The sequence below is a fragment of the Ochotona curzoniae genome, unplaced genomic scaffold (assembly GCF_017591425.1).
Source record: "Ochotona curzoniae isolate NIBS_2020 unplaced genomic scaffold, NIBS_Ocur_1.0 contig_899, whole genome shotgun sequence".
NCBI classification, from domain to species: domain Eukaryota; kingdom Metazoa; phylum Chordata; class Mammalia; order Lagomorpha; family Ochotonidae; genus Ochotona; species Ochotona curzoniae.
Genome location: NW_024466605.1, coordinates 2,682,186 through 2,707,596, shown reverse-complemented (window position 1 = coordinate 2,707,596; position 25,411 = coordinate 2,682,186). Strand labels below are relative to the sequence as shown.

The 25,411-nt window shown below is 48.4% G+C and overlaps 1 protein-coding gene and 1 pseudogene across 1 annotated transcript; one reads left to right on the top strand and one right to left on the bottom strand.

The window, feature by feature from the left end:
- Nucleotides 1–892: 892 nt before the first annotated feature.
- POMK (protein O-mannose kinase) lies at nucleotides 893–21,873 on the bottom strand. Its single transcript, XM_040994192.1, has 4 exons — nucleotides 21,830–21,873; nucleotides 19,889–19,974; nucleotides 15,298–15,600; nucleotides 893–2,785 (listed from the first exon to the last, which is right to left on the bottom strand). Exons 3-4 carry the CDS (start codon nucleotides 15,577–15,579, stop codon nucleotides 2,015–2,017), a joined length of 1,053 nt encoding a protein of 350 aa, XP_040850126.1. The 5' UTR covers nucleotides 15,580–15,600; nucleotides 19,889–19,974; nucleotides 21,830–21,873; the 3' UTR covers nucleotides 893–2,014.
- Nucleotides 21,874–24,710: 2,837 nt separating this feature from the next.
- On the top strand, nucleotides 24,711–24,806 carry LOC121165586 (annotated as a pseudogene).
- The last annotated feature ends 605 nt before the right edge of the window (nucleotides 24,807–25,411 follow it).

Below are 25,411 nucleotides of genomic sequence, written 5' to 3'. Positions count from 1 at the left end.
TCCCTCTCTGTGTCACTCTGCTTTTCATATCTATTGAAAATAAACTTTTTAAAAATGTTTCACTCATTTTATTTTAGCATGCAGCCTCTTTCCCTTTTAAGGCTGAAAAACTCCATTATTTGGATGTCCCATATATCCAATCACTGAATTCATTTAGGTTATTTTACCTCTAGTCTATTATAAATAATGCTACAATTAGTATACAATGAGGAAATAGGTTTTCAGTTCTCTTGAGATGTAAGAGGGGGTTTCAAAAGTTCATGGAAAATGAAATTAAACTACTTGAGAGGCACAGAGACAGAAACAAAGAGGAGCTCCATATCCACTGGTTGACCTCCCAGTACTCATAGCAACCAAGGCTGAGCCAGACCAAAGCAGGGAGCTGGACACTCAGTCCAGGCAGGAACTCACCTAGTGGCCGTCCTCTGCCACTTCCTAGAAGGCTGGAATCTGGAGCTGGAACAAAGGCCAGGCCTCCTCATGTGCGATGTGGGTGTCCTCCCCAATGTCTGGACCACAACACCACACATGCAATGCCTGGCGCAGGGTAATTTTTAAAAACATATGAAATGTATTATAACACGTTTTCCATGTAAGGTTTGAAGATCCCCTCATGCTTGGGAGGACTACTGGACTACCTGGAAAATCCGTTTTTGAGGAAGGGCCACACTATTTTCCAAATGGCTGTACTATTTATTCTGTCATGCTTGGGGGAACTGCCGGACTACATGAAAAGTCTGTTTTTGAAAAATCTGATGGGGGGTGGGAGTTTGGGGGGAGAATCCCAGCCTACACAAAATTGTACCTCACAATTCAAGATTCAAAATAAAAATATAAAATAAAAATCCCAGTTTGCCCACATGCCTGCCAACATTTGCTTATTTTTTATTACAGCCATCCTTAGAAGGTTATTAACAGATGTTGTAACAAAGACAAGGTGAAGAGTGCCCTATCAGCTCCACAGTAGCAGTGGAAACACTCACAGCCACCCTGTTCCCAAATCCACCCCAGGCAGGATACACGGATGACACTCTCCCACTCCCAGGTGCCTCCTTGGCATGTCCACACCAGCAGTGTCGGCATCCTGGGGCACCAATCGCAAATACCTGTTCCTGGACTCTAAAACCAGTGAGCCAGAGGATGAGTGCTGACCCTAGGTGACTCAGAAACCTGCTCCAATCTGGAAGGCAGAGCTCACCATCTCATCAAGGGTCGACATGCTCCAAACCCACCTTGCAGGAGCTGGGATGCCAGCACAGACACCTTTCTGAAGGATCCAATCATGCACGCCAAGTGGTAAAAGGGTGTGATACCTCCCAGAGATGAGGGATATTTATTTATGGAAAATGTTCCGCTAGTTTTAAACACAGAAAACCCATCTGGAAGGTCAAAAGGGATTTCCCCAAGCACCACTCACTAAGCTCCCATTTGAGGCATACTTGCTGTGTTATCCCTGTCCATTCAAAACCCCCAGGAACACCTGTGGAAGCTTCTTCCCTTGGGGAAAGAGGACACACATGGACTTCATGGTACAGTCATCTGCAACATGAAGGGTCCCAGGCCCCAGAGACCCCAAATGGTCACTACCACTTTCAAATTGGGGGGGATGCTCCTTGAGAATTACATGTCTCTTTAATACAGACATGTAAAAAAATCCTTCCGTATGCATTTCTTACGAGCTTACATATGGAGTTGTGAGGACAGGTGATGCCTCTTTATGGCTCCATGTTGGTGGTTTTCCCCCAGTTGCTGGTCAGATCCACTGTCTGACATCTGCAGCTGGAAGCAGCTGGAAGCAGCTGGCCTTCGGGACGTGAGCCAGGTTAAAACCCAGGCTCAGCTGCCTCTTGTCAGCAACTTTCACCCAGGCTACCAGGAAAGGTAGAACACACTCAAATGTGTACGTGAACGTGGAGTGAGAAGCACATGGCCAAACAGCAGGAAATAATGAACCATGAAACTCAAGGACATTCCTTCAGATGCAACCCCTCCACCAGTCAACGGTTGCACAGTTTCACAGCATTTCTCTTGTCTGCGCCAGCACTGTGTCTCTGAGTGAACTCAGAACCTTCTGGTAGGTGTCTAGCACATCCTGAGCAGTAGGCCGTTCTTCAGGAATCCGGTTCTTACATGCCTTGTGGATGTCAAACAGGTGGAATCGCACCATATCACTCCCTTCAACATGCCCCAGAAGGAAACTGGAGACATCCGGAATCTTCCAAATGTCGACCTTCTCATCGTACGCAGGCATGAAGTCATCCTGGAAAGGCCTGTCCTCCCCATAGGGCCACAGCTGTTCTGGGGCCACAAAATCCCCGCGAAGCTCCCGGTGGCCACACTTGACAAATGTCCTGGTGCTGCGGTTCACCAGGGGCAGGGCATCCAGGTCATTGGCTACAATGCTGAAGTTGCTTGTCAGCAGGTACTGGGACAGCGTCTTGGGCAGGTCACTGGAGTCACACATGACCAGGGTACCCAGGGGGCTGCGGTGCAGGTAGTCAATAATGCTGACGTACTCCATGGCCAGCTGCAGCCTGTGCTGCCACGTGTTCACCTTCTGGTACTTGGAAAGGTTGAGTGTCGCCTCGAGGTTGCCCAGGGAACCAAGAGGGTGATACTCGGTGAGAACAGTGTTGTCTTCCTCGCAGAACCCGAGCAGTGTAACCACGTGTCTGCTCTGCAGAGATTTCAGCATCTGCAGCCCATGCAGGAAATCCTCCTTCATCTCTAGCCGGGTGAGCCGTGAGAGGGCAACTTTGTGCCCTTTCCACTCGGAGAGAAAGACCTGAAACAAAGAACTGGCTTAGTATAGGGAGTGACAAGCGTCTCTCAGGGGCAGATGCAGAGGCCTCGCCCTAGAGCTGCTCTGACCTCACTGTAAACTTAGAACCAAGACCACCTCCGGCAAGGCAAGCACCCCCAGAGCACAAAGCACCTTAGGACAGGAAGGGGTAGAAGACACTGACTGGCCAGACACTGAGCGCCTGCCGCGGCTGCTGCTCCTGCAGGCTGGCAGTGTGGAACATGGACAACAGGCTCAAGAGGGAGAGCCAAAGATGCAGCTGCCCCTGCTGCACTGTGCAGGGTGCAGAGCAGGAGTAGGCAGCACATGGAGCCAGAGCACGTCAGGAAGACTACAGACAACCCTCCAAGGGAGCTGAGCCCCTCCCCAGCCCTATCAACAGTAACACTCCTATGGAAACACAACTCCTTTCCCTTGCCAGGAGGTGTCAAGTTGCTTCCCTTGTAAAGTCAGGAGCTATAGTGCTACACAAACAGGCCACGAATCCACATGGCCCAAGGTTAACAAGAAGTGTACTGCAGTCCTGGCTTTCCACGTTTTACTAGCTGGAAACTTCCAGGAAGCACTACCATTCAGGGAGGAACAGAAAAGAAACATTACTGAAAAGGAAACGAGCTAACACTTCAGGTGATCCCTGACTGCACACATGAGCTCTCTTCATGGTGAAAATAAAGGGGGAGGCTTCCTAAAGCAACTCTTCATGTTATTTGTCCAGAATGTAACATCAACATTTAACATTTAAAAACTATCTAATGAATGATGTGAAATAAATGAAAAACTCCAGGAATAAAAATTTGTCATTTTTTCTCTCTCTTTCCTCTCTGCCTGTCACTCTACCTTTCAAGCAAATAAATCTAAAAAAACAAAACGGAAATCATGGGACATAGTCCAGTTTGGGTAGGATTACTCAATATTGCCTTGTTTGGACACCAGTAATTACAATGGATGAAAATGTTATAAAGGAAAAAGAATACAAAACTGTAACACTGTTCTATCACATTCTATAGAAACCAAAGATAATATGGTGAAGTTTCATTTGTCTTTATGCAGTGAGATTCTAGGTGTTATTTTCTTCCTTCAGATCTTTTGGTATTTTGTACATTCTCTAAAATATTCACATCCTATTTATAATTTTTAAAAAAGTTTTAACTCAAAAAATATTATATAAAATGGAGGTGGGCTCTGAAGATTCCCTGTGGGTATATAAAGGGAGGGTTCACTGTGGAAAAACCAAGATGGTTAACAGTTGGCCCTATGCACTCAAAAGGGCAAGCACTTCCCAGGCCTTGTCATACCCCTACTCAGAGAAATGTCCCCACGGATGACTGTTTCTGTGAAAGGCCATTTTGTTGTGACTCACGACTTTTTAACATTTTCATCTTGAACCCACTCTCTCCACAGAAGTGCCTCCTCACTGAAATGGACATGAGACTTAAGGACACGTCACTTTCTCAGGCCCATGTGCATAAACGGTGCTAGTGCCAACAGACAGATATGTAGGAAGTAGACCAACAAATGGGAGAGTTCTTTCTTGTCAAATAAATTCTTAAAAATTAAAAAAGTTGGGCCTGGCACAGTAGCCTAGCACTTAGAAGACCCTAAAGTCTTTGCCTTGGACACCCCAGGATCCCATATGGGCTCCGGTTCATGTCCCAGGGGCCCTGCTTCCCATCTAGCCCTCTGCTTGTGGCCTAGGAAAGCCGTCAAGGATGGCCCAGTGTTAGACCCCTGCACCTGTGTGGGAGACCCAGAAGAAGCTCCTGGCTCCTGGCTTTGGATCGTCTCAGCCCCAACCATTATGGCCACTTGGGGAATGAATCAGACAGATCTTCCTCTCTATCTCTCCTTCTCTCTGTATAGCTGACTTTCCAATAAAATAAAATAAAATAAAATAAAATAAATTTCCTTTTTATTATAAAATCAAACATGAATAGTTTTCTTGGTAAAAATTCAACTATAGAAGGATAGAGTATACCTTCTTCCCCCCAACTCAAAATAACACTCTTCATATCTAGTCTTTATGTGCCCCTAAGTTTTTCCACACTTTTGTATATATCAGCGCACATGTATAAAACAGCATTTGAATTTGCTACTACACAAATGAGAATATACATATATTAGAAGTAAGGGTTTTTTCTCTTAACTGATGCCTACAGGATTTTTGCCAAATGTATATACATAAAGATCATCCTAAATTTTGAGGGTTTTTAAATTGTTTATTTGAAAGGCAGAGCCAGAAAGAATGATCAGATCAGAGCCCAGAGCGAAGAACTCTGTTCAGGCCTCACATACAATGTCACAGATCCAGATACTCGCCTGCCAATGGTGCCTCCCAGGGTGCACACCAGCAAGGAGACGAACTGGAAGTGGAGGTGCCACCTGATCCCAGGCACACTGATATGAGAGGTGGGCATCTCATGGCATGGCCTAACCCGTTCACCACAATGGCCTGCCCCATTGATCATCTTTTTAAAGCTGTATACTATTTCATCTTATGAGTATACTGTGTGCTAGTGTGTTTTCCATAAGATTTCACAGATAAACATCTTTTTTTCTTTCAAGTATAAAATATGAAGGCCATTGGAAAGTATCAGTCTTTCTTTTAGATTACTACATAGCTATAATTTTGTATAGATCTTTGAAGAGCTTGTGCGTTCTGTTTTGACATTTAAATTCTTTCCCATTTTCTCCTAACGGCACTGCTACAGTTCCTGTACCCATGTATGCATCTGCACACATGGCATTCACTAGAAAAGCAGATGAAGACCACACACTGCCATCATCACCTCTGTGAGGTCTGTGCCAACACACACCTTCCCCCAACCCCAGTGTCTATGCTTAGTGACACCGTGTGCATCACGTGCCAGTCTCAAGAGTGAAAACCATCTCCTTACAGCAACCTGTTCTTCCTGAACACGTCCATCTCAGTTACTGGCCTTTCTGTACCTCTGCTGTTGGAAATCTGTTCCCTCCCCCTTATCCATGGCTCTTCAGGGCTGCTTACTGTGCCTACTCTGTCACCCATGTGATCCCCATGACAAATAAAAAAGATGCAGCAAATTCAGTTTATGTGTTCTCCTTTAACTTCTATGCAAATATGTCTTAACTGATAACAAGTATTTACCTCAAGGGAAAAACTGAAATTCTTGTCACCATGAAATACACATTCTAATGCAGGAAACAATCAATACAATAAACAGGAAATCTGTAAAGTACATCCATCAGAAGGTAAAATCTACTTCAGAGAAAAAAAAAAGGTGAAGGGTTTGCAGTTTTATTTCCGTTTCCATTTTTCGTTTCTTTGAGAGGCACAGACAGAGCAACAGTGTGAGAGAGAGAGCTCCTCTGTGGCTGCCCCCTCCACGTGCCCCCAGCGGGTGTGATGGCACCGCACTGCACAGGAACCCAGTCACCTGAGTCATTATCACACCAGCAGGAAGCTGCAGTCTGGAGTCAGAGAAGGCACTGAACCCAGACACTCAAGTGAATGCAATGCAGGTAACCCAAGCAGGCCAAAAGCCAACCCTTGCAATTTCCAGTTAGGTTGGGGAACATCTCAGCGGGCTGGTGTCTTAAGGAGATAAGGCAATGAGCTGTTTGATGCACAAGGAAGCTCAACCCAGGAGAGAGCAGCAACCCTATGCAGGTGCTGGGTGGAAGCAAGCCTCACAGGCTGCCAGAGCAAAAGGCCAGGGTCCTGGCGAGGGCCAGCAGAGACTCGCTGGCAAGAAGGTGCAGACTGGCACGGCCTCCTTGTTCAAAGGATTCTGGTTTTCAGGGACAGAGCCACTGGAGCACTTGGATCATCCAACTGCTGTGCTGAGGACAGAGACAAAGGGCTGAGGGGAAGTGTAGAAGCAGAGAGACCATTCTGAAGGTCAATGAGATCATCCTCACAAGCCAAGGGTGGTGTGGATACAATGGGAATAGACACCTGTACAATCTGAGATCAACTGGGAGTGTGCGGACTAACAGCTGCTGGTGGGCTGAACACAGAAGTGAGAGAAAGTGAGAGAGAAATCCCCATCACTCTACCCCATGCCCAGGGCAAAGACATCACCTGAGACGGGGAGAACAAGAAGAGCAAGCTTTGAGGGGCAGTGTCTGGACCCATGACGTCTGGGGCTATCCAAGCAGACACGCCGGGGCAGCGAGAGAAGAATAAGAGCTGGGGGAAGAGGTCTCTGCTGCAGACACAGCCAGCAAGGTCTCTGGGAGTGGATGTAGAAGAAATGGAAGAACAGGGGGACCCGGCAAAGGAGACTGGAACACATATTGTCATTTCACACACGGGACAGGCATTTGACCTAGCATTGAAGACGCTGGTTGAGATGCCTACCTCCTATATTGAAGTGTTTGGGTTTGAGCCTAGCTCTGCTTCCCAGCCTGCTTGCTACTAATGTGCCTAGGAGATAGCAGGTGATGGGGCTCAAGTACCGAGTCCCTTTCACGCGCCTGGGAGTCCTGAATCACGATCCCAGCTCCTGGCTTCCGCCGGACCAACCTCTAATACTGAGGGTCTCTCGAGAGGCTCAGCTGATGTGAGATGTCTGTCTCTCCCTCTCTTTTCTTGCCATTCTGTTTTCAAATATATAGATTAAAATTATAAAGTGGCCTGGAATATTAAAAAAAAATTACATTAAGATCCTTCCAAAGATTACACAAAATTAGGGTGGCGCCATGGCACTGTAGTTTAAGCCTCTGTCTGCTGTGCAGGCATCATAGATGGGTACTGGTTTGAGTCTGGGCTGCTCCATATCCAATCCATCTCTCTGCTAATGTGCCTGGAAAGCAGCAAAGGATGGCCAAAGTGCTCAGGTCCCTGCAAGCATGTGGGAGACCTGGACAAAGCTCCTGGCTCCTGACAAGTACAGCTCCAACTACTGTGGCCATCTGGGGAATGAATCAATGGATGGAAAATCTCTACATTTCTCCTTTCCTCTCTGCAAAATCTGCTTTAAATAAAAATAAATAAATCTTAAGAAAGATTTTTTTTAAGATCTTTCTTTAAGATTTATTTTTATTGGAAAGGTGTATATATAGACAGGAGGAGAGACAGAGACAAAGATCTTCCTTCTGATGATTCACTCCCCAAGTGACCGCAACGGCCGCTGCTGTGCTGATTGGAAGCTAGGAGCCAGGAGCTTTTTCCACATTTCCCACACAGGTGCAGGGTCCCAATGTTTTGGGCCGTCCTCAACTGCTTTCCCAGGCCACAAGCAGGGAGCTGTATGGGAAACAGGGTCGCCAAGATTAGAACCGGTGACCATATGGAATCCTGGTGCGTGCAAGGCGAGAACTTTAACCACTATACTATTGTGCCAGGCCTGAATAAATAAATCTTTTTAAAGAGAGAGAAAGAGAGAACTACAGAATAATATATGAGACTGGCACTGTGACACATAAAGTTAAGCCACTGTCTGAAATATCAGCATCCCATACTATTTCAACCCACTTCCAATCCAACTTTGTGCTGATATGCCTAAGAAAACAAAGGATGGTCTGAGCACTCTGGGCCCCTGCACCAACGAAGGAGACCCAGACAAAGCTGCTGGCTCCTGGCTCCTGGCTCCTGGCTCCTGGCTCCTGGCTCCTGGCTCCTGGCTCTGGCCTGCTCCAGCCCCGGCTGATGTAGTTATTTGGTGATGAACCAGTAGATGGAAGGTATCTCTTCTTTCTTTGTAACTGATGGACAAGTAGATTAACAAATAAATCAATAAAGCCCATTCTGACAAGATCAAATCCACACTTCTGAATTTTTTAAGTTACTGTTCTGGAATTTTAAAAACAAAACCCCAACAAGAAACAATCTTTTGATTCTCCACAGTGATTTGCAACCTCCTGAAACTCCCAACACACATTTGGCATGCAGGAAGATCCCTTAGTGGCAATGCAGCTGTGCCACAGCAAGCCAGAGCAAGGTGTGACCCTTGCCTCTGGCTGTCCACAGCAGTATGGCTGACCCTGTGCCTTCTGGGGGAACCGCTGCTGCCGCCAGGCTGTGGCTGTGCAGGGAGCGGGAGCCTCCCTGACTCATGGCGAAAGGGTGTATCTGCTTGTTTTAAAGTACAGAATCCTGAAAGGGGTGAGTCCACATCTGCATCCCGGGGGGAGGAGGAGTGATGCTGAAGACACCAGAGGAGGAAGTGCATTTTTACTGAACCTTCTATTACATATCTGAACGGACTCTACTGTTCTTATAACAAAAGAGAGAAGACAGTGGGACACTCTGCCTTTCACAAAGCCACCAGTGCAGTGACTGACAAAGCCACACACTGCTCCAGGGAGAGGACACAATTCCTGCAGTAATTCCAAACACGAACCAATAGAGTAGGGAACGGGCAGCGTGTTCATATATGGAAGAAATCATCAAAACGAAGCCACTGCATCATCATAGCCATTCCAGTTCCTAAGCAGTGTGCGCTCAAGGCTGCATGTCATGGACCCGTCTTCTGTGCCCTCAGGATGCGTACCCACTCCTAGGAGACTACCAAACCCAAGGCAAGCTTTCAGAGGGGAGATTCTCCAAGTCCCACCTGGCCACACGGCGCTGCCCGCGGAGGCTGGAGGCACTGACAGTAGTGGGACTGGGACTCGTCTCCTGAGGCCACCAGGAGGGCCGTGGGAGCAAGCACAAGGACTGCACCTCCCCCACCTCAGGCCAAGCACCCGCTGAGTGCCAGGAGATGGGAGGGACCGTCCCTGGCTTCCGACCAATGGGAGCAAACAGCATCCTCAGCTTCCCACAGAAGTGGGAATGTCACTCTAAGGAGCAAAATCGCTTTTGGTTGAGAACTTACAAGGTCAGATGGGGAAAGAGAATCGAGCAAAGGTTAATTAAGAACAGCCAGTGGGACTAGCACTGTAGCGTAGCAAGTAAGACTATCACCCACAGTGACAACACTCCACGTGGGAACTGGTTCGAGTCCCAGCTGTCACCACTTCTAATTCAGCTCCCTGCTAATGGGCCTGGGACACCTGCAGAAGAGGGTCAAAGGCCTTGAACCCCTACAACTGTGTAAGAGACCCAAAGAAAGCTCCTGGTATCCAATTTCAGACTGACCCAAATCTAGCCATTGCAGCTGTTTGGAGAGTGAACCAGCAGATGCAGGGTCTCTCTCTCTCTCTCTCTCACTCAAATATTCAAATATTTTCAGATTAAAAAGAAGATGGATAAGAAGAGGAAGAGGAAGAAGAAGAGCCATTGAGAGAGGAGGAAAACAGAGGGCAGGCAGTGCCGGGGGAGGCCTGGAGCGCAGGGAGAAGAGTCAGCTACACCAAGGGCTACAACAGTTAAAGAGGAAGAAGCCAGAGAAATGCCCGATCTGGGATCTGGTTATCTCCACAGAGCAGTCTCACCACGGTGGAGATGTTCAGAAGCCGCACTAGAACCTCAGCAGTAGCAAAGGGTAAAGCTACAGACAGACTCGAGAACCCAAGAAACAGCATTTTTCTTTTAATTGCATATACTTCTTGGTGATAATGAGCCGCCATTGGCTGGTTCACTCCTTATAGACCAGCTCAAGCTGTCTTCTATGTGTGGGATAGAAGCCAGCTATCTGAGCCAGAGCCATCCCAGGGTGCACATTAGCAAAGGCTGGAATCGGGACTGAATCCAGGACACCAAACCCTAGCACTTCGATATACAACACATGAGTCCCAACTGCTGGGCCAAACGTCTGGCCCTTTGCCTGCATACACCAATAGGAGTGCTGCATGGGGTGGAAAGACCTGCTGCTCAACACAGAGGGCATAGCTTAAATGAGTGACATGAGAAATCAGGGAGGGTAACTGAGCTGCTGGGCTCACAGATCCAGTGACTGGAAGAAGGAGACACGCCCTTGGGGTGGCCTCTGTTTTCATAATTCAGGAAGCAAGGGCGAGTGGCTATGCTGAGTGCATGGCTGAGATTTGTGGTGAAGCATTGAAATTGTGTGGTTGTGGGATTTCCCTCTCTTCAGCATAATTCACATAGGACAGGTACCCAGCTGGGTTAAAATATGTGTGGGGTTGCTCCAGTCAGGCGTGATGGAGAGACAGAGCCAAAAGGGCAGTGAGAGGGAAGTGGATCATTACCCACTGCATGAGTGGCCAGCAAAGACAGGATGACCAGACCAGGAAGGGCAAAGGCAGTGGAGCCAAACACCAGGCTACGGGAGACCAGACTGGAATGGCAAGAATTTTGTTTATAGAGCCCGGTGTGGTGGCCTAACGCACTGGGATCCCATATGGGTGCCAGTTCTAATCCCGGCAGGCCTGCTTCCCATCCAGCTCCTGCTTATGGCCTGGGAAAGCAGTCAAGGATGGCCCAGTGCTTTGGAACCCTGCACCTGCATGAGAAACTTGGAGAAAGTTCCTGGCTCCTGGCTCCCGATCAGCATAGCACTGACCGTTGCAGACAATTGGGGAGTAAACCATTGGACGGAAGACTTTCCTCTCTGTCTCTCCTCCTCTCTGTATATCTGACTTTGTAATAAAAAATAAATAAATAAATCTAAAAAAAAAAACTGCCTGGGGGGGTCTGCTACCTAGTGGCTAAAGTCCTCACCTTGCATGCACCAGGATCCTATATGGGTTCCAGTTTCTATCCTGGCTGCTCCATTTCCCATCCAGCTCCCTGTTTGCAGCCTGGAAAAGCAGTTGAAGATAGCCCAAAGCCTTGGGACCCTGTATCCTTGTTAAAAACTCAGAAGAAGTTCCTGGCTCCTGGCTTCAGTATGGCTCAGCACTGGCCATTGTGGCCACTTGGGAAGTGAGCCAGCAGATGGAAGATCTTTCTCTCTGTCTTTCCTTCTCTCTGTAAAAATCTGACTTTCCAATAAAAATAATCGAAAAAAAAAATTATTGCTTGAAGGCCCAGCACAGAAGCCTACTAGCTAAAGTCTGAAATCTTTGCTTAATATGCACCGGATTCCTATCCCAGCTGCTCTACTTCCCATTCAGCTTCCTGCTTGTGGCATGGAAAAGCAGTAGATGGCGGTCCAAAGCCTTGGGACCCTGCACCCTCGTGGGAGACCCAGAAAAGGCTCCTGGCTTCAGATGGGCTCAGCTCCAGCCACTGCAGCTACTTGGGCAGGGAACCAGCAGATGGAAGTTCTGTCTCTTTGTCTCTCCTTCACTCTGTATATCTGCCTTTCCAATAAAATAAATAAATAAATTTCTTTTTTTTAAAGAAAAGTAATCTAACAAATCCCAAAAGTGTTCTAAGCAATTATGACAACACAGGGGCAACCCTCAAGGTCACCCTTTGGAGAAGGAAATCATGGGCTAGGGGCAGGTACTGTAGTGCTGCATATTAAGCTCCATTGGACACCAGCATACATCAGAGTGCTGGTTAAAGTCCTGGCCTCTCCCCTTGTGATTTAACTCCCTGCTAATGTGCAGTCGATGGCTCAAGTACCTCTGCCACCCACACAAAGACCCAGATGGGAGTTCTAGACTCCTGGCTTTTGTCTGGCCAAACCCTGATTGTCCAAGGCATTTGGGAGTGACCAAATGCAGGTTCTTTCTCACTGATTTTCTCTCTGCATGCTGCCTTTCAGATAGATGGAAAAATAAACCTTTCTTTTCTAAAGGAAAAAAACACAGGTTGTACGTCCTTATCCTAGCCACTACACCCCTTCCTTCCTTGGCTGTCATGACCTAATGCCCTCACCACCTTGAAACATCAACAAATGCCAAAATGCATACTCCCCTCCCAGGCACGGCTTTCAGTGCAGCTACTGCTCCAGTCCTCACACAGCACCTCCCGAGTTTCCCATCTCAGGTAAGGCCAGCTCTGTCCTTCCGGCCTTCCAAGACAGAACCTGGCAGTCACCCATTCTTTCTCTTATATCCTGTCACGTAGGCTATTAGGAAGTCACAATGGCAATGCCTTTGGAACATAAGAGTACTTCAAGACATCTAAGAAAAGTGGAATTGTTTATTTTTATACAAAATAAAACTACACACAGAGGGATCTTCAAGACATTCACACACACACACACAAAAATGGAGCCTCTGCTATACGGTGCAGCAAGTGAAGTTTCTGATTTCATACTGGAGTGCCAACTTGAGTCTCAGCTAACTTTGCTTCCAATCTAACTTCCTGCTAGTGTGCCTGGAAAGGTAACAAGTAATGACTCTAACGCTTCAACCCCTGCCATCCACGTGGGAGAACAAGACGGAGCTCCTGGCTTCAGCCTGGCCTAGCTAGCTGTCTCAACCACTTGGAGAGTGAATCAATGGATGAATACCTCTCTGTTTCTCCCTATCCTTATGGTTTTCAAATAAATACATCTTAAAAGAAAAACAGATCCCAGGCCCGGCAGCACGGCTAGTGGCTAAAGTCCTTGCCTTGGACGTGCCGGGATCCCATATGGGCACCAGTTCTAATCCCAGCAGCTCCACTTCCCATCCAGCTTCCTGCTTGTAGCCTAGGAAAGCAGTCGAGGATGGCCCAAAGCCTTGGGACCCTACACCCGCGTGGGAGACCTGGAGGAGGCTCCTGGCTCCTGGCTTTGGATCGGCACAGCACCAGCCGTTGGGCTCACTTGGGGAGTGAATCATCGAACGGAAGATCTTCCTCTTTGTCTCTCCTCCTCTATCTGACTTTGTAATAAAAAAATAAATAAATCTTTAAGAAAAAAAAAAGGAGAAAAACAGATTCCACCTGCTCACAAACTCTTTCAAGTAGCCTTGCACATCAGAACCCATCATTTGCTCACTTCTTTCTTCACTGACTTACAAAGGCCTAACCAATCCCCACCCTCCACAAAGCAGGCAAGATAATCCCTAGAAAAGATAAATTCCTCTTCCGAAATCACTCCCGTGGGCTTCCACAGCCCTGCAAGGCTGCCCGTTGTGCCTGGCTCCCACCTGACACTTCTCTTCCTTCATTTGCAGATTTTATTATCCTGCCATTGGCCCACGCTGTCTTCCTTCTCGGTCCCCTGACACCTGCCTGCTCTCACTCGTCTTCCCCCAAACCCATGGACTCTGGTGACCATCTCACATCGCTGCAGCCAGAGTCCTCCCCTGACCACTGACTCACAAACCCATTCCTCTGTCCCAGCCCAGCCACCTTCACTGCCTGTGTCACTGACCAACACCAACCACACACTTGTTTTCTATGTCCTTTAGTGTTTGACTCCAGGCTGCCCTGACATCTACAGCGCAGGAGTGAGTCTTTGTAACAGCAGCTAGCTCGCTCATGGTTGTACTTTATATACAATCCTTTCCTTCCCACCCACACGAGGGGAGCAGCCTTAGTGTGCCAGTCTCCTGGGATAAAGCTACGAACCCATTAGCACCCTCCTAGCCGCATGCCAGCCAGTCAGGATGTCCTGGCAAGCAGCTGTGTCCAGTCATCTCTATCCAGCTGCCAGACTCACCAACTCCATTGCACCAGGAGGCCTTAGTTCTCACAGAAACAGCTACCAATCAGAGAGTTCTGGGATAAAGATTTTAAATCAATATAACACTATCATAAGGCTCTGAAAAATATTACCCATGGAACCCTTTACCCAACACAATTTCTATCATTTTTGTATTTTCCTACAGGCAGTTGAAAACAGTGTACTACACAATTCTGTGCTTGCTTTCCTTGAATTGTACTTCTGTGTGAAAGACAGATACATTGAGAAAGATTTTCTCTCCACTGATCCAGGTGTCCTCAATAGCTCGGATTGGACCAGGCCGAAGTCAGGAACCTAGAACTCCACCTGGGTGTCTCATGTGGATGGCAGCAGCTCAAGTATTTAAGCCACTTTCCACTGCCTCCCAAGCGTATGATCAGCAGTAAACTCAACAGAACCCAGAGTAGCAGGACTCGAACCCGGCACTCCAACATGGCATGTGGGTGTCCAAAGCAGAGTCGGAATTACTCTGCCAAACCGTGGCTCCTATATCCTGTGTGATCATCATAAAACTGCCTTCATCATGCCACATGGGGCCCTCAGACACTAAGGGGTGACACCATAGCATATTCTCCTAAAGTTACTGTTACGAGTTCTCTAAAAGCACCCCTTTACGCAGCTGGCTTTTTCCCGCTTTGCATATTTTTATTAGGATAAAGTCCCAGGTATGACACAACTGGGTTAATGGAACCTCCATGTTCCATATAAAACATCAAATTGCTTTTTCAAAGGACTATGGCTTGGTGGTTTAAGTATGATTTGGCCCCCAAAACTCCATGTAAAGAGTTTTGACATGTAAACTCCAAAATCCTGTATTAATGCTTCTAAGAGGGTGGGAAAAAAAATTGGGGAGGCTTAAAAATGCCATGGGGAAGGGGCTCATTAGGTTACTGGGGTTTATCCTATCTCTCTCCATTTCTGGCTAATCAAGCCACCCTTGTGCCCCACGAGTTGCCATTGCCTTCACCCAACACCAAGCCAACAGGGCTGAGGGGTCTCCACACCCTGCCAAGTGAGGAGCTAAGTCAGCCGCACCTCTTCACAGAGCTAACACAGGTGCACACTCTGACGGCATCACAGAAGCAATCATGAACTCACTCTCTTCACAGCTCCTTCCCCAACACGCTTCAACTGCCTCACTTCCGTCCTCAGCTCCTCACAAGACAGCCACGGGGAGCAGTTCTTCATCTGTCCCACTCTGAAGTACCCATAGGGACAGTGGCCGGGGTCCAATGCCGAACGTTGAGGAGAAACAAAAAACCGATCCAGGCAGAAGTAAAGCAGCAGGTTCATGAACGCCAGGACGAGCAGCAGCCCAACAGCTGGGGGCACTTCTCTGCGGCTCAGGCCTTTCCTGTTCTCCTCGGCTCTCTTCTCCATGCTGGTACTCTCTGTTATTCCCTAGGACACAAAGGAAGCGAGGAGTAAAAATCACTGTCAGTGTTTAACTCCGTTAAGCTGTTGTGCAGGACTGAAGCTGATCACACCCCCTCAGGCCTCTTACACTCCAGGATCCCACAATTTTTCACAGTATTTCAGGATTCAGGAATGTACTGGCTAGTGGGGCTTGTACAAAATGCTCAAGGTTAACTGCTCCCATCTTCTTTTTTTGTTTTGTTTTGTTTTTACAAACTAAATTCACCTAGCTCATTAGGTCTGAAGATTCTGTCTAGCCACAGTGTGCATTAAGTAGACATTCACAAATGCAAAACGCATACAAGCACACTTCAGAAAGATTGGGAAATGGATTTAAAAATGAGGTTAGGGATGGGCACCTGGCCTAGCACTTAGGACAGGCACATTGCACATCAAAATGACTGGGCCGGACACCTGGCTCTGGCTCCTGATCTGGGTAACCTGAGGCACAGCGGCGACAGCTGAAGTAACTGGGTTCCTGTCACTCACAGGGAGGCTCCGGACTGCGTTCCTGGAGGCCGGGGAGCCTAGCAACAAAGGGTCTCTCTCAAAAAGGAAAAAAACAATGAGTTTATATCGATCGGTACAAAAAAGTTCACAGAAATATGTTTTTTTTTTTTAATTATGGACTTGAAAATTTTTGAACGAAAATGAATTTGTATTTTAATTCCATTTTCCCAAACACTTTGTGACCTAGCCTTCCATTTGCTAGTCCAGGGGGTCAGGGCAGAAGATGGACAAACACAGCAGTAGGAGGTAAAGGCTGGAATGCTGAGGCCCTCCTAATCTCTAAAAACATTAGGACATTCTCCTCCGGAAAGCCCTCAAAAGTCCTAAATGTTCTTAAGAAAGGAAAACTGCTCTCCAGCAGGGAGGATCCAGAAGCAGACCTGCAGTGGAGAAAACAGAGAGAGGGAGGCTGCCAGAGGCCCTGGCAGTAACCTAGGATCAGACGTAAACATACAAGCTAGACTACTGGAGCTGAGACAGGAAGGGACTCAGAGCTGACCCGGACAATAAGTAGCCACTGACAAGGCAGCGACCAGGGAAAGGGACCAGGGAGGCAGGGGGTGGGGGACAGGAAGAGACCCTGACAACAGCAAGGGATTGTCACAATGAGTGCATCGGCAGAGCCAGAAGGCAAGCAGCCCCACCAGTGTATGCAGCCTGGCAGGCAAGGCAACTCTAGCATCTGAAAGTCCATGGCTCCTTGTGTCACAAACACCTGCAGCGCAGAGGTTACCTTCTAGGAGCAAGCTCCTTCCCCCAGCTCAGGTCTCCATCCAAACACTTGGGTCAGTGAGCACTCTGGTTAGCCCCATGGACTGGCTTGAAAGCATTCTGCCATAAAGGAGCAAACACAAGCGGCTCTAGACACAAATACACTGCAGCAGTCCAAATGGTGTGGCCCCTTGGGCTCTCAAGCCCTGGATGGTGCAGCAGCCACAGGGAAGTTTGCCCACAAGTTCAATAGCCTGTCTGGGCTCAGCCCCATGTCCCACTCTTCACCTTCCCCCTCATTCACCCAACACAGATGAAATCACTTAGCGCCAGCACTAGTCTGGGTACTGAAGACACACCAATGAATTAAACAGAGATAGTTCCTCCCATCCCAGAGATAGGGAAAATCTAGTGGGCAAAACGGACAGTGGCGTCCACTTGGCAATCCAGACTAGACGCCAAGCACTCTGCAAACCTCTGCTCAGTACTGTGCACATCAAAAACACAAGTTCAGTGACAGCTGGCCTAAGCTTCACCTGTCCCCAGCATCCTATAATTTGTTCTTTCCCTTTGATTCACACATCTCAGGTCCAAGGTGTGCAGTCTCACTGCTACTAAGTCAATAAAACCAACAGGTCCCCTCCACGAGGCCACAGGCAGGGCAGCCTGGGACACTGTTCAAAGTTCTCTCACCTCTTGCCGCACACCTTCGACCACTGCTGATGGTGGAGAAGAGATCAAGGTCTCTCCCTCCCAGCCTGCAAGGCCAGGACTTTCCTCTTCTAAATCATTACCAGAATTCCTAATCTCTTCCATTACTTAAAATGTGTTACATTCACATATAGAACACTGTTCAACCATAAAAAAGAACTAAGCTCTGATTCAGGCTACAAAATGGATAAAACTCAGCAACATGACACTAAGTCAAACAGGGCAGTCATGGGCCACACTCCAGCACAGTGGTTATGAGGCCCAGTGGATCACCCGCAACCATATCACAGTGCCTGGCCTCAAGTCCGATCTGAGCTCCCTGCTGATGCACAACCTTAAGCAATGGTGGTGATGGCCAAGCACCTGAGCTCTCAGCACCCACAAGGCAGATCTGCACGGTGTTCTAGACTCCCAGCTTCAGGCTGGTCCAGCCCCAGCCACCATGGGCATCTGGGGTATAAACCAGCTAACAGAAAACCTGTCTCTCAAATAAAGAAAGCCTCCCTTCAAAGGTCACATGCAGTAGGACTCCATTTATATGAAACGCCCAGAACCGGCAAATCTGGAGAAAGACCAGTGGTTACCACAGGCGGGACAGAGTAGAGATGGGAACTGACAGGCAATGGACACAAGATTTCTTTCTGAATGGAAATGTTCTGGAATCAAACAGGACTGATGGCTGTACAACCTTGTGACTGAATTTAAAAAACAAACGCACATGGAATTGTACACCTTGAAATGGCAACTTCTGGAGCAGATATCTGGCCCAGCAGAGATGCTGGTTATGTTCCCAGCATCCCAAACCGAAGTATCTGAATCTGATGCTTGCCTTCACTTCCTGCTAATACAAAATCCAGAGAGCAATAGTGACCGCCCAGGTAGCTGGGTTCCTGTGCCCATGCAGGAGACCTGGATTACATTCCTGGCCTCCAGCCTCAGCCTCAGCCTTGACCCTACCCTGGCCATCTTGGAGAGTGAACTACTACATGGAAGTTCTCACGCTCTTTTTCTTAAATTAAAAATAAGCAAGTAAATAAACTGAAAAAATTTAATTACAGGTAAAGTTTACAGCATGAAAATTATATCTCAATCCTAAAAGATAAAAATGCTTCCCAAATTCAATCTGTGGCCTTTCCCTTGAAAGCTACTCTTTCCACCGTGGCATAACTCCGAAAATGACAGCGTCATGCCACTCTCCCACACCAGAGGCAGCAGCGGAGCCTCAGCACGCACAGCTTCGTTCTTCACTCGGGAACGGGACGGTGCACGACCCTCGCAGGCAGCCTCTCCAAACAAAAGGCCGCTGGCCTCTTGGCCACTGCCAAGGTGCTGTGTGAACGCGGGTCCTACTGAACCACTTCACAGCACTCACTCAATCAGCAGACTCCACTCCTGCTACTCCATGCCTCAGCCCTGCCCACCCCTGTGCCTCAGTCTCCCCACTGCGTCCACCTGGCTCATCGAGACTCCAACCCCCCACTTTCTCTGTGCTCACTCCCCTTCCAGGTACCCTCAGAGCCTTCCACCGTGACAGCCTTTACTGCCAGGCCAGGACCCAGTCTCTGGAGCTTCTCACACCAGTACCTGCCCCTCAGGGGTGCTGTGTAGACTGGCCCCTGACTGCTATCTCTCTCCTAACACTTAGTGCAGCCAACCAGCTCTCAGCTCGGACCTTGGGTCCTGGCTTGACCATCCCTCTCCTATGAAGGCAGCACTGAGGCTCAGGGACCAAAGTCAAAATCGAGAGCACTACACAGCTGTGCCTTGCAGTGTACCCAGGGGTGGTGTAATGACAAGCCAGGTACCATGCCCATCACAGCTGTCACTCCATCCCAGGTGATTGCTAAACACATGAGGCCATGTTCCAGTGAAGACAGCTGTCATGTATAACCGAATATTGTTCTTTGTTGGGTTTCCCTCCAACATGTAGTGATTAGAGCATTCCCAGCACTAGCGCTGTAGGATGTGGCTGGCCACGTCCACACAATCTCAACCTGCTGGCAGCATCAGTGCTGCCTCAACCCTGGAATTCCCAGGTCCACAGTGGGGACCAGCACCTTCTCTTACGTCACTCAGCTGGCCCAGCACTCCCTTCACGTCACAGCGGCTCATCAAGCCTGGCACACCCACAGCTGTACTCACTGTCAGCCTCCTGCACCCAGCACCCTTTTCTCCAGAGCTCCCTACTCACCAAGTCACCAACCAGGGTAATGTCCCCTCCCCACTCCCTAACTCAACCAACTGTCTCAGAATCGATTCCACTGTCCAACCTGCAGTCACAGCGGTCCACTCCCTCCAGCCCGCCGCCTCTGCCCTGAGGTGAACCACCAGTGTCTCTTACCTGGGCTTCTGCAGCAGCTTCCTATGTGGTCTCCACTCCCTTCTCTTTCCCAGTCCATCCTCCACACAGCCAATAGGATCTTTTATCTTTAATGAGAGTTTCAAGAAGTAAAAATTAAAAAGATGACTATCCACCCAGCTTGGTAAAGTTGCACTGCATATTAGTTTTAGGGCTTTCTACTTTTTCTAAAATTCTATTTATTTTGATTTTGTTTTGAAGGGCAGAAAGACACACCGAGACAAAGAGATGGAGAGATCTTCCAGCTGCTGGCTTAATTCCCAAATGCCAGCAACAACCAGGGCTGGGCTAGGCTAGAGTCAGTCTGGAACTGAATCCAGGGCTCCCACACGGGCTAGGGGCCCAGGTACTGAGCCACCATCTGCTGCCCCACCTAGGATGCATTCAGCTGAGACTACTGGGAGCAGAGATGCCACAACTCCAATATGATACTGGTATCCCCTCCCCTACCCTCACAGCCCACCCTCACAGTTAATCTCAACGCTCGAAAGCCCTCTCCCAAATCTCTCTCCACCAATTCAACCTCTGAACCATCTGTGAATGCGAAACCACTGGATCTATGCCAGGAACTGGTAGGATTCGTGCAAGGGTAGAATGGAGAAGTTGCCTCCTCACCCCACACATGCAGGTCTGGTCCAGCCCTAGAGAGGCTCTCCCACACACTTGCTTTATTTCCACTCAAAGGCTGCCAAGGTCAGCGGGTAAATTCGACAGGACCCCAGGAACTCTGGTTTCTAATCTCTGTGGGACCCTCACCATTACCTAACAATTCCCTCACACATATCTTGTTGGCTCTCTCTCACATCTCAGCAGCCGATTAATTATCCCCAAGTCCTCACTGCACGACTAGAACACTCTCTCAGCAGAAGACAACCACAGTCAGATCAAGCTGATTTCATAGTGCCAACTTCACGCAACATCCACAAAGTGGATAAAACTGCTGCTCCCATTTCAAAGTCCAAAGCCATGAAATTGCATGGGAAAGCCAACCCACATTCTTCTAAACCCTGCAATTCCTAGCTGCTGGACTGACCTTGAGGTCAGCAGGACAGGCACTGCTTATACAAAGAAAATGACAACAGGGCACAAGATGGAACCCACCACTCCACAGTCCCAGATTGGCTTTGACACAAAAAAAGAACGCGATACAGAAGACACCTGTTCGGCACATAATGATGGAGTAAAGAAACTGGAGTAAAAGACACAGTCACCCTGCCACAAAAAGGAAGGAAAGCTGGACAGGTGCAACAAAAAGGACAAAACTGGAGACCGCTGCTTTCTATGGAGTAAGCCACACGTGGACAGAGACATTGTACATGTGTAAACAGGAATTCTACATAATGACTAACAGAGGTTGGTGAGGGCGGGGCGGGACACCTGGCAGGGAAACCCAGGCCACCCCCAGGAGGCGTGATATCCTGTGTAAACTCCAAGAATGACACGATAAGCAAATGGGAAGGGTGGTGCAGCTGCGCTGTGTGTCTGCACTGCACCCATTAAAAATGAAAAAAAGCACCCTAACCAAACCAGCTTCCACAATTTACACAGTGGCTGGCACCGCGGAGGAAACCGACGAGCAACACCCAATACAACTTGGGTGACGCTGTTGTTGGCAATACGGTATACGCCAAGTTAATTATCTTGAATATTGCAGCCCTACAGTGCTGTTAGTTACCGAGCAGGACCAAGCAGGCCAAAAGACTAAATAAAAGGCTTTTCCACAGTCCCGGCCTGGCCTGGCCGGTGCCGGGCGGAGCAGCGGGACTGCGGCCCAGGCAGCCTGCAGAGGTGCGGGACGCCCACCGCGCGCCAGCCCGGCCGCCGCCCCGTAAGCCCCGGCCCCGGTGCAGGGCCACCTCGGCCAACCGCGAAGCCACCAGCCGGGCGCCCCGCCGCGCGCCCCGCAGCCCCGCTTCGCCCTACCTGCCCGCGGCCGCCGCGCGCTCCTAGGACGCCCGGCCCGAGCGCGCACGCACGCGGCCTCCTGCGCCGGCGCGGCCGGAAACGAGCCCGGGCCGGGGACGCGGCTGCCCGCTGGCGGCCGCCTGGGACTCGGGCCCGCGCAGGGTCTAGTCCAGCAATCGCGGGCATTCAGGAGTGACCCGCACGATGGGAGATCTATGTTTGCGCTTTAAACATTAAAATACAAATTAAAAGTCACAACAACCCCAAGGGATGCTGGGCCTCATCACCACCCAGTACTTGGCCCACACTGTGACTCAAGGGGTCCCCGAGCTGGGACCTGGCCTCTGGAGAGGCAGGTGTCGGACAAAACTGCAGCTTTTTAGAACAAAGCTTTCTTTATTGTACAGCTCTGCTGGATCTAGCTCCAGCTGCCCTGAAAGTAGTTTGGAAATCCGGCTGCACTCCTGCCAAATCTGTGCCAGCCCCCCACCCTAGCAGACCCGTAATGAGGACTTGGTCAGAATGGTGTCGTAACAAAATGTTTTCCTATGCAAACTGCCTGCTTCCCCTCCCCAGTAAAGGCTGGGTGTTACGGTGCTAGCCTGCCACCCCCTGGTTGCCTGCTATCAAGGAACCTTTTCCCTTTCTCTTCCTCGTCTGTGTGCATACATCATTGGCCTTTCTTTCCTCCGGGTACCTGACTTGAGGCTCAGTAACAGACCACAGCTTATGAACACACAGAGCATATAGAGGAAACTTTTTTTTTTTTAATTGGAAACTCAGATTTACAGAGCGAAGGAGAGACAGAAAGATCTTCCATCTGTGGTGCCACAATAGCTGGAGCTGAGCTGATCCAAAGCCAGGAGCTAGGAGCTTCTTCTGGATCTCTCACATGGGTGCAGGGTCCCAGGACTTTGGTACATTTTCTAGTGCTTTCCCAGCCCACAAGCAGGAATGGCAAGTGGGACACCAAGTGGGGCAGCTGGGACACAAACCAGTGCCCATATGAAATCCTGGTGCATGCAAGGCGAGGACTTTAGCCACTACGCTACTGTGCCTGCCCAGTCCTAGAGGAAACTTTTTAAAAGATCTCAAAACATCACACTCCTGAATTTCATCATGGTATGGTTCAGGGAGGGAGGCTGGTGATGAATGACTGAATACAATTATTAACATTTGACAAAAGATCTGTGAAAAGAGTAGTTAGAACTCAAACAGCAAATCCCACTACCAACCAAAAAAGAAGAAAATGAAAAGACTAACACGCTTTGTACAAAGCACGGTTTGACATAATGTAATTACAACGAAGACACAATCAGGCTTGCAAAGCCAAAGGATAGCCCCTGAGGGCAGTCAGAAGCCCAGAATGGATCAGAAAAAGGCCAGTGAACTTTAAAAACCAACACGATGATAACTTTTATTATGCTGGCCTCTAGCAAATTTAAAATCCTGTTCAGAAACACGTACCATGATTAGCTAACACTTTAAATGTTGCACAGCAATAACATCAGATTATTTGACAATTTTTCAGATATAAAGTCTACACTCCAACTCTTCAGAAAAACATAGCGTGTCAAGTATCATGTTTACATACTGAGAACACTGGTGATTGGTGACTGTTTACCAATACAAGGACAAATTTATCAGTTAGTCGTTTCCAAAGTCAGAATTTTAACTAGTAAGCAGACACAAACAAGCTGCGAAACCCAGGGCAGACTCCAGGGCCAAGAAGGCTAACTCCTTGTGAGACGGAGTGCGCATGCACAAACCTCTCTTCTATGAATGTCGCAGGCAGTTCAAACAGAATGGGAAGCACCATTAAACACATCTTCCTGTTCTTTTCACCCCTTGCTTCCTCCCTGAACTCCACCTAGCTCAAAGCCAGCAGTGAGCACTGGCAGGCCCAAGAGAGACTCAGAGAAACTTTCTGCTTCTGGCTTATGGGACAAAAAAGGGAACCCACAAATCCCAGAGAAAATTGTTTTCCCTCTTTTTCTTCATGTCTTCACAGTGCAGTGCCCGTCAAGCTTAATTCGGGGAGGACGGTAGATCTTGAATCAATAGCTTCTACCTTTAAAAATTATCAAAGTAAACCAAATCAAGCAAAAGGAAATAATAAACCAAATAGGAGGAAACAGAATTCCAATTCAACTAAAATTTCTCCTATCACATTGAGGAGACCTAGTATAGCCTCACTTGATGCAACTGTTGAGGAAACACTCATCTTAATTTTGTCGGTCAGAGCTGGGCCCAAGCCAAGAGCCAGGAACTCAGTCCATGCCTCCCTTGTAGCAGGGGCCACTTTAGAACCATCACCGCTGCCTCCCAGGGTCTACTAGGCAGGAAGCTGGATTCAGAAGCGACAGCTAGAAATCTAAGCCAGGTCCTCTGGTAGGCTAAATGTCTGCTCCTTTATAACCTACCTTCCATAGGAAAAGATTCTGGACTCTCTCTTAAATTGTGCATAAGACTTAACCACTTACAAAACTAAGATCAAAACTTCATTTAAAAATGTAGGGCCTGGCAGCATGGCTAGTGGCTAAAGTCCTCACCTTGCACATGCTGGTTCCCATCCAGCTCCCTGCTTGTGGCCTAGAAAAGCAGTTGAGAACAGCCCAAAACCTTGGGACCTTGCACCTGCATGAGACCCAGAGGAGGCTCTGGGCTCCTGGCTTCAGATCGGAGCAATTCCAGGCATTGTAGCCACTTGGGGAGTGAATCAGCGGATGGAAGATCTTCCCTATCTCTCCTCTTCTCTGTATATCAGACTTTCCAATTCAAAAACTCGGTTAAATAAAAAATGTCAACAGTCAGATTTTGCCCCCTTAGACACATCAATCACTTTGTAACATCAAACATACAACCCACTGTTGTTTCTTTTTAAGATATATTTATTGTTGTGCTCGCTTCAGCAGCACATATACTAAAATTGGAACGATACAGAGAAGATTAGCAAGATACATTTATTGTTATTGGAAAAGCAGATCAGATTTACGGAGAGAAAAGATCTTCCATCCACTAGTTCACTCTCCAAACAGCCACAGTTGAGCCAGTCTGAAGCCAGGAGCCAGGGGAGCCTCTTCCGGGTCTCCCACGCAGGTGCAGGATCCCAAGGCTTTGGGCCATCCTGTATTGCTTTCCCAGGCTGGACAGGAAGTGAAGCAGTCAAGACATGAACTGGCGCCCACATGAGCTCCCAGAGCTTACGAGGTGAAGAGTGCTGGGCCCTAATCATTCTGAAGCCAGGAGAAAGGGGCTTTTTCCTTGCTTCCCATGTGGGTGCAGAGGCCCAAACATCTGGGCCATTTTCCTTCTTTCCCAGGCCATTAGCAGGAAGCTAGATCCTTCTGCTGCCTTTCCAAGGCACATTAGCATGAAACTGGATGGGAAGGAAGTGGAACTCAAACCAGCAGATACACAGGATGCCAGCATGACAGGTAGTAGCTTAACATGCTACACAACACCAGCCCCACAAATACCATTTCTTTAAACAGTCAAAATAGCATTTTCAAGGTACCGAGGAGTTGCACACTGTTAGTCTCTCTCAAAACTGAGGTCCCTCAGGATAAAAATTGTGGTTTTACTTTTCTAACTCCAGCT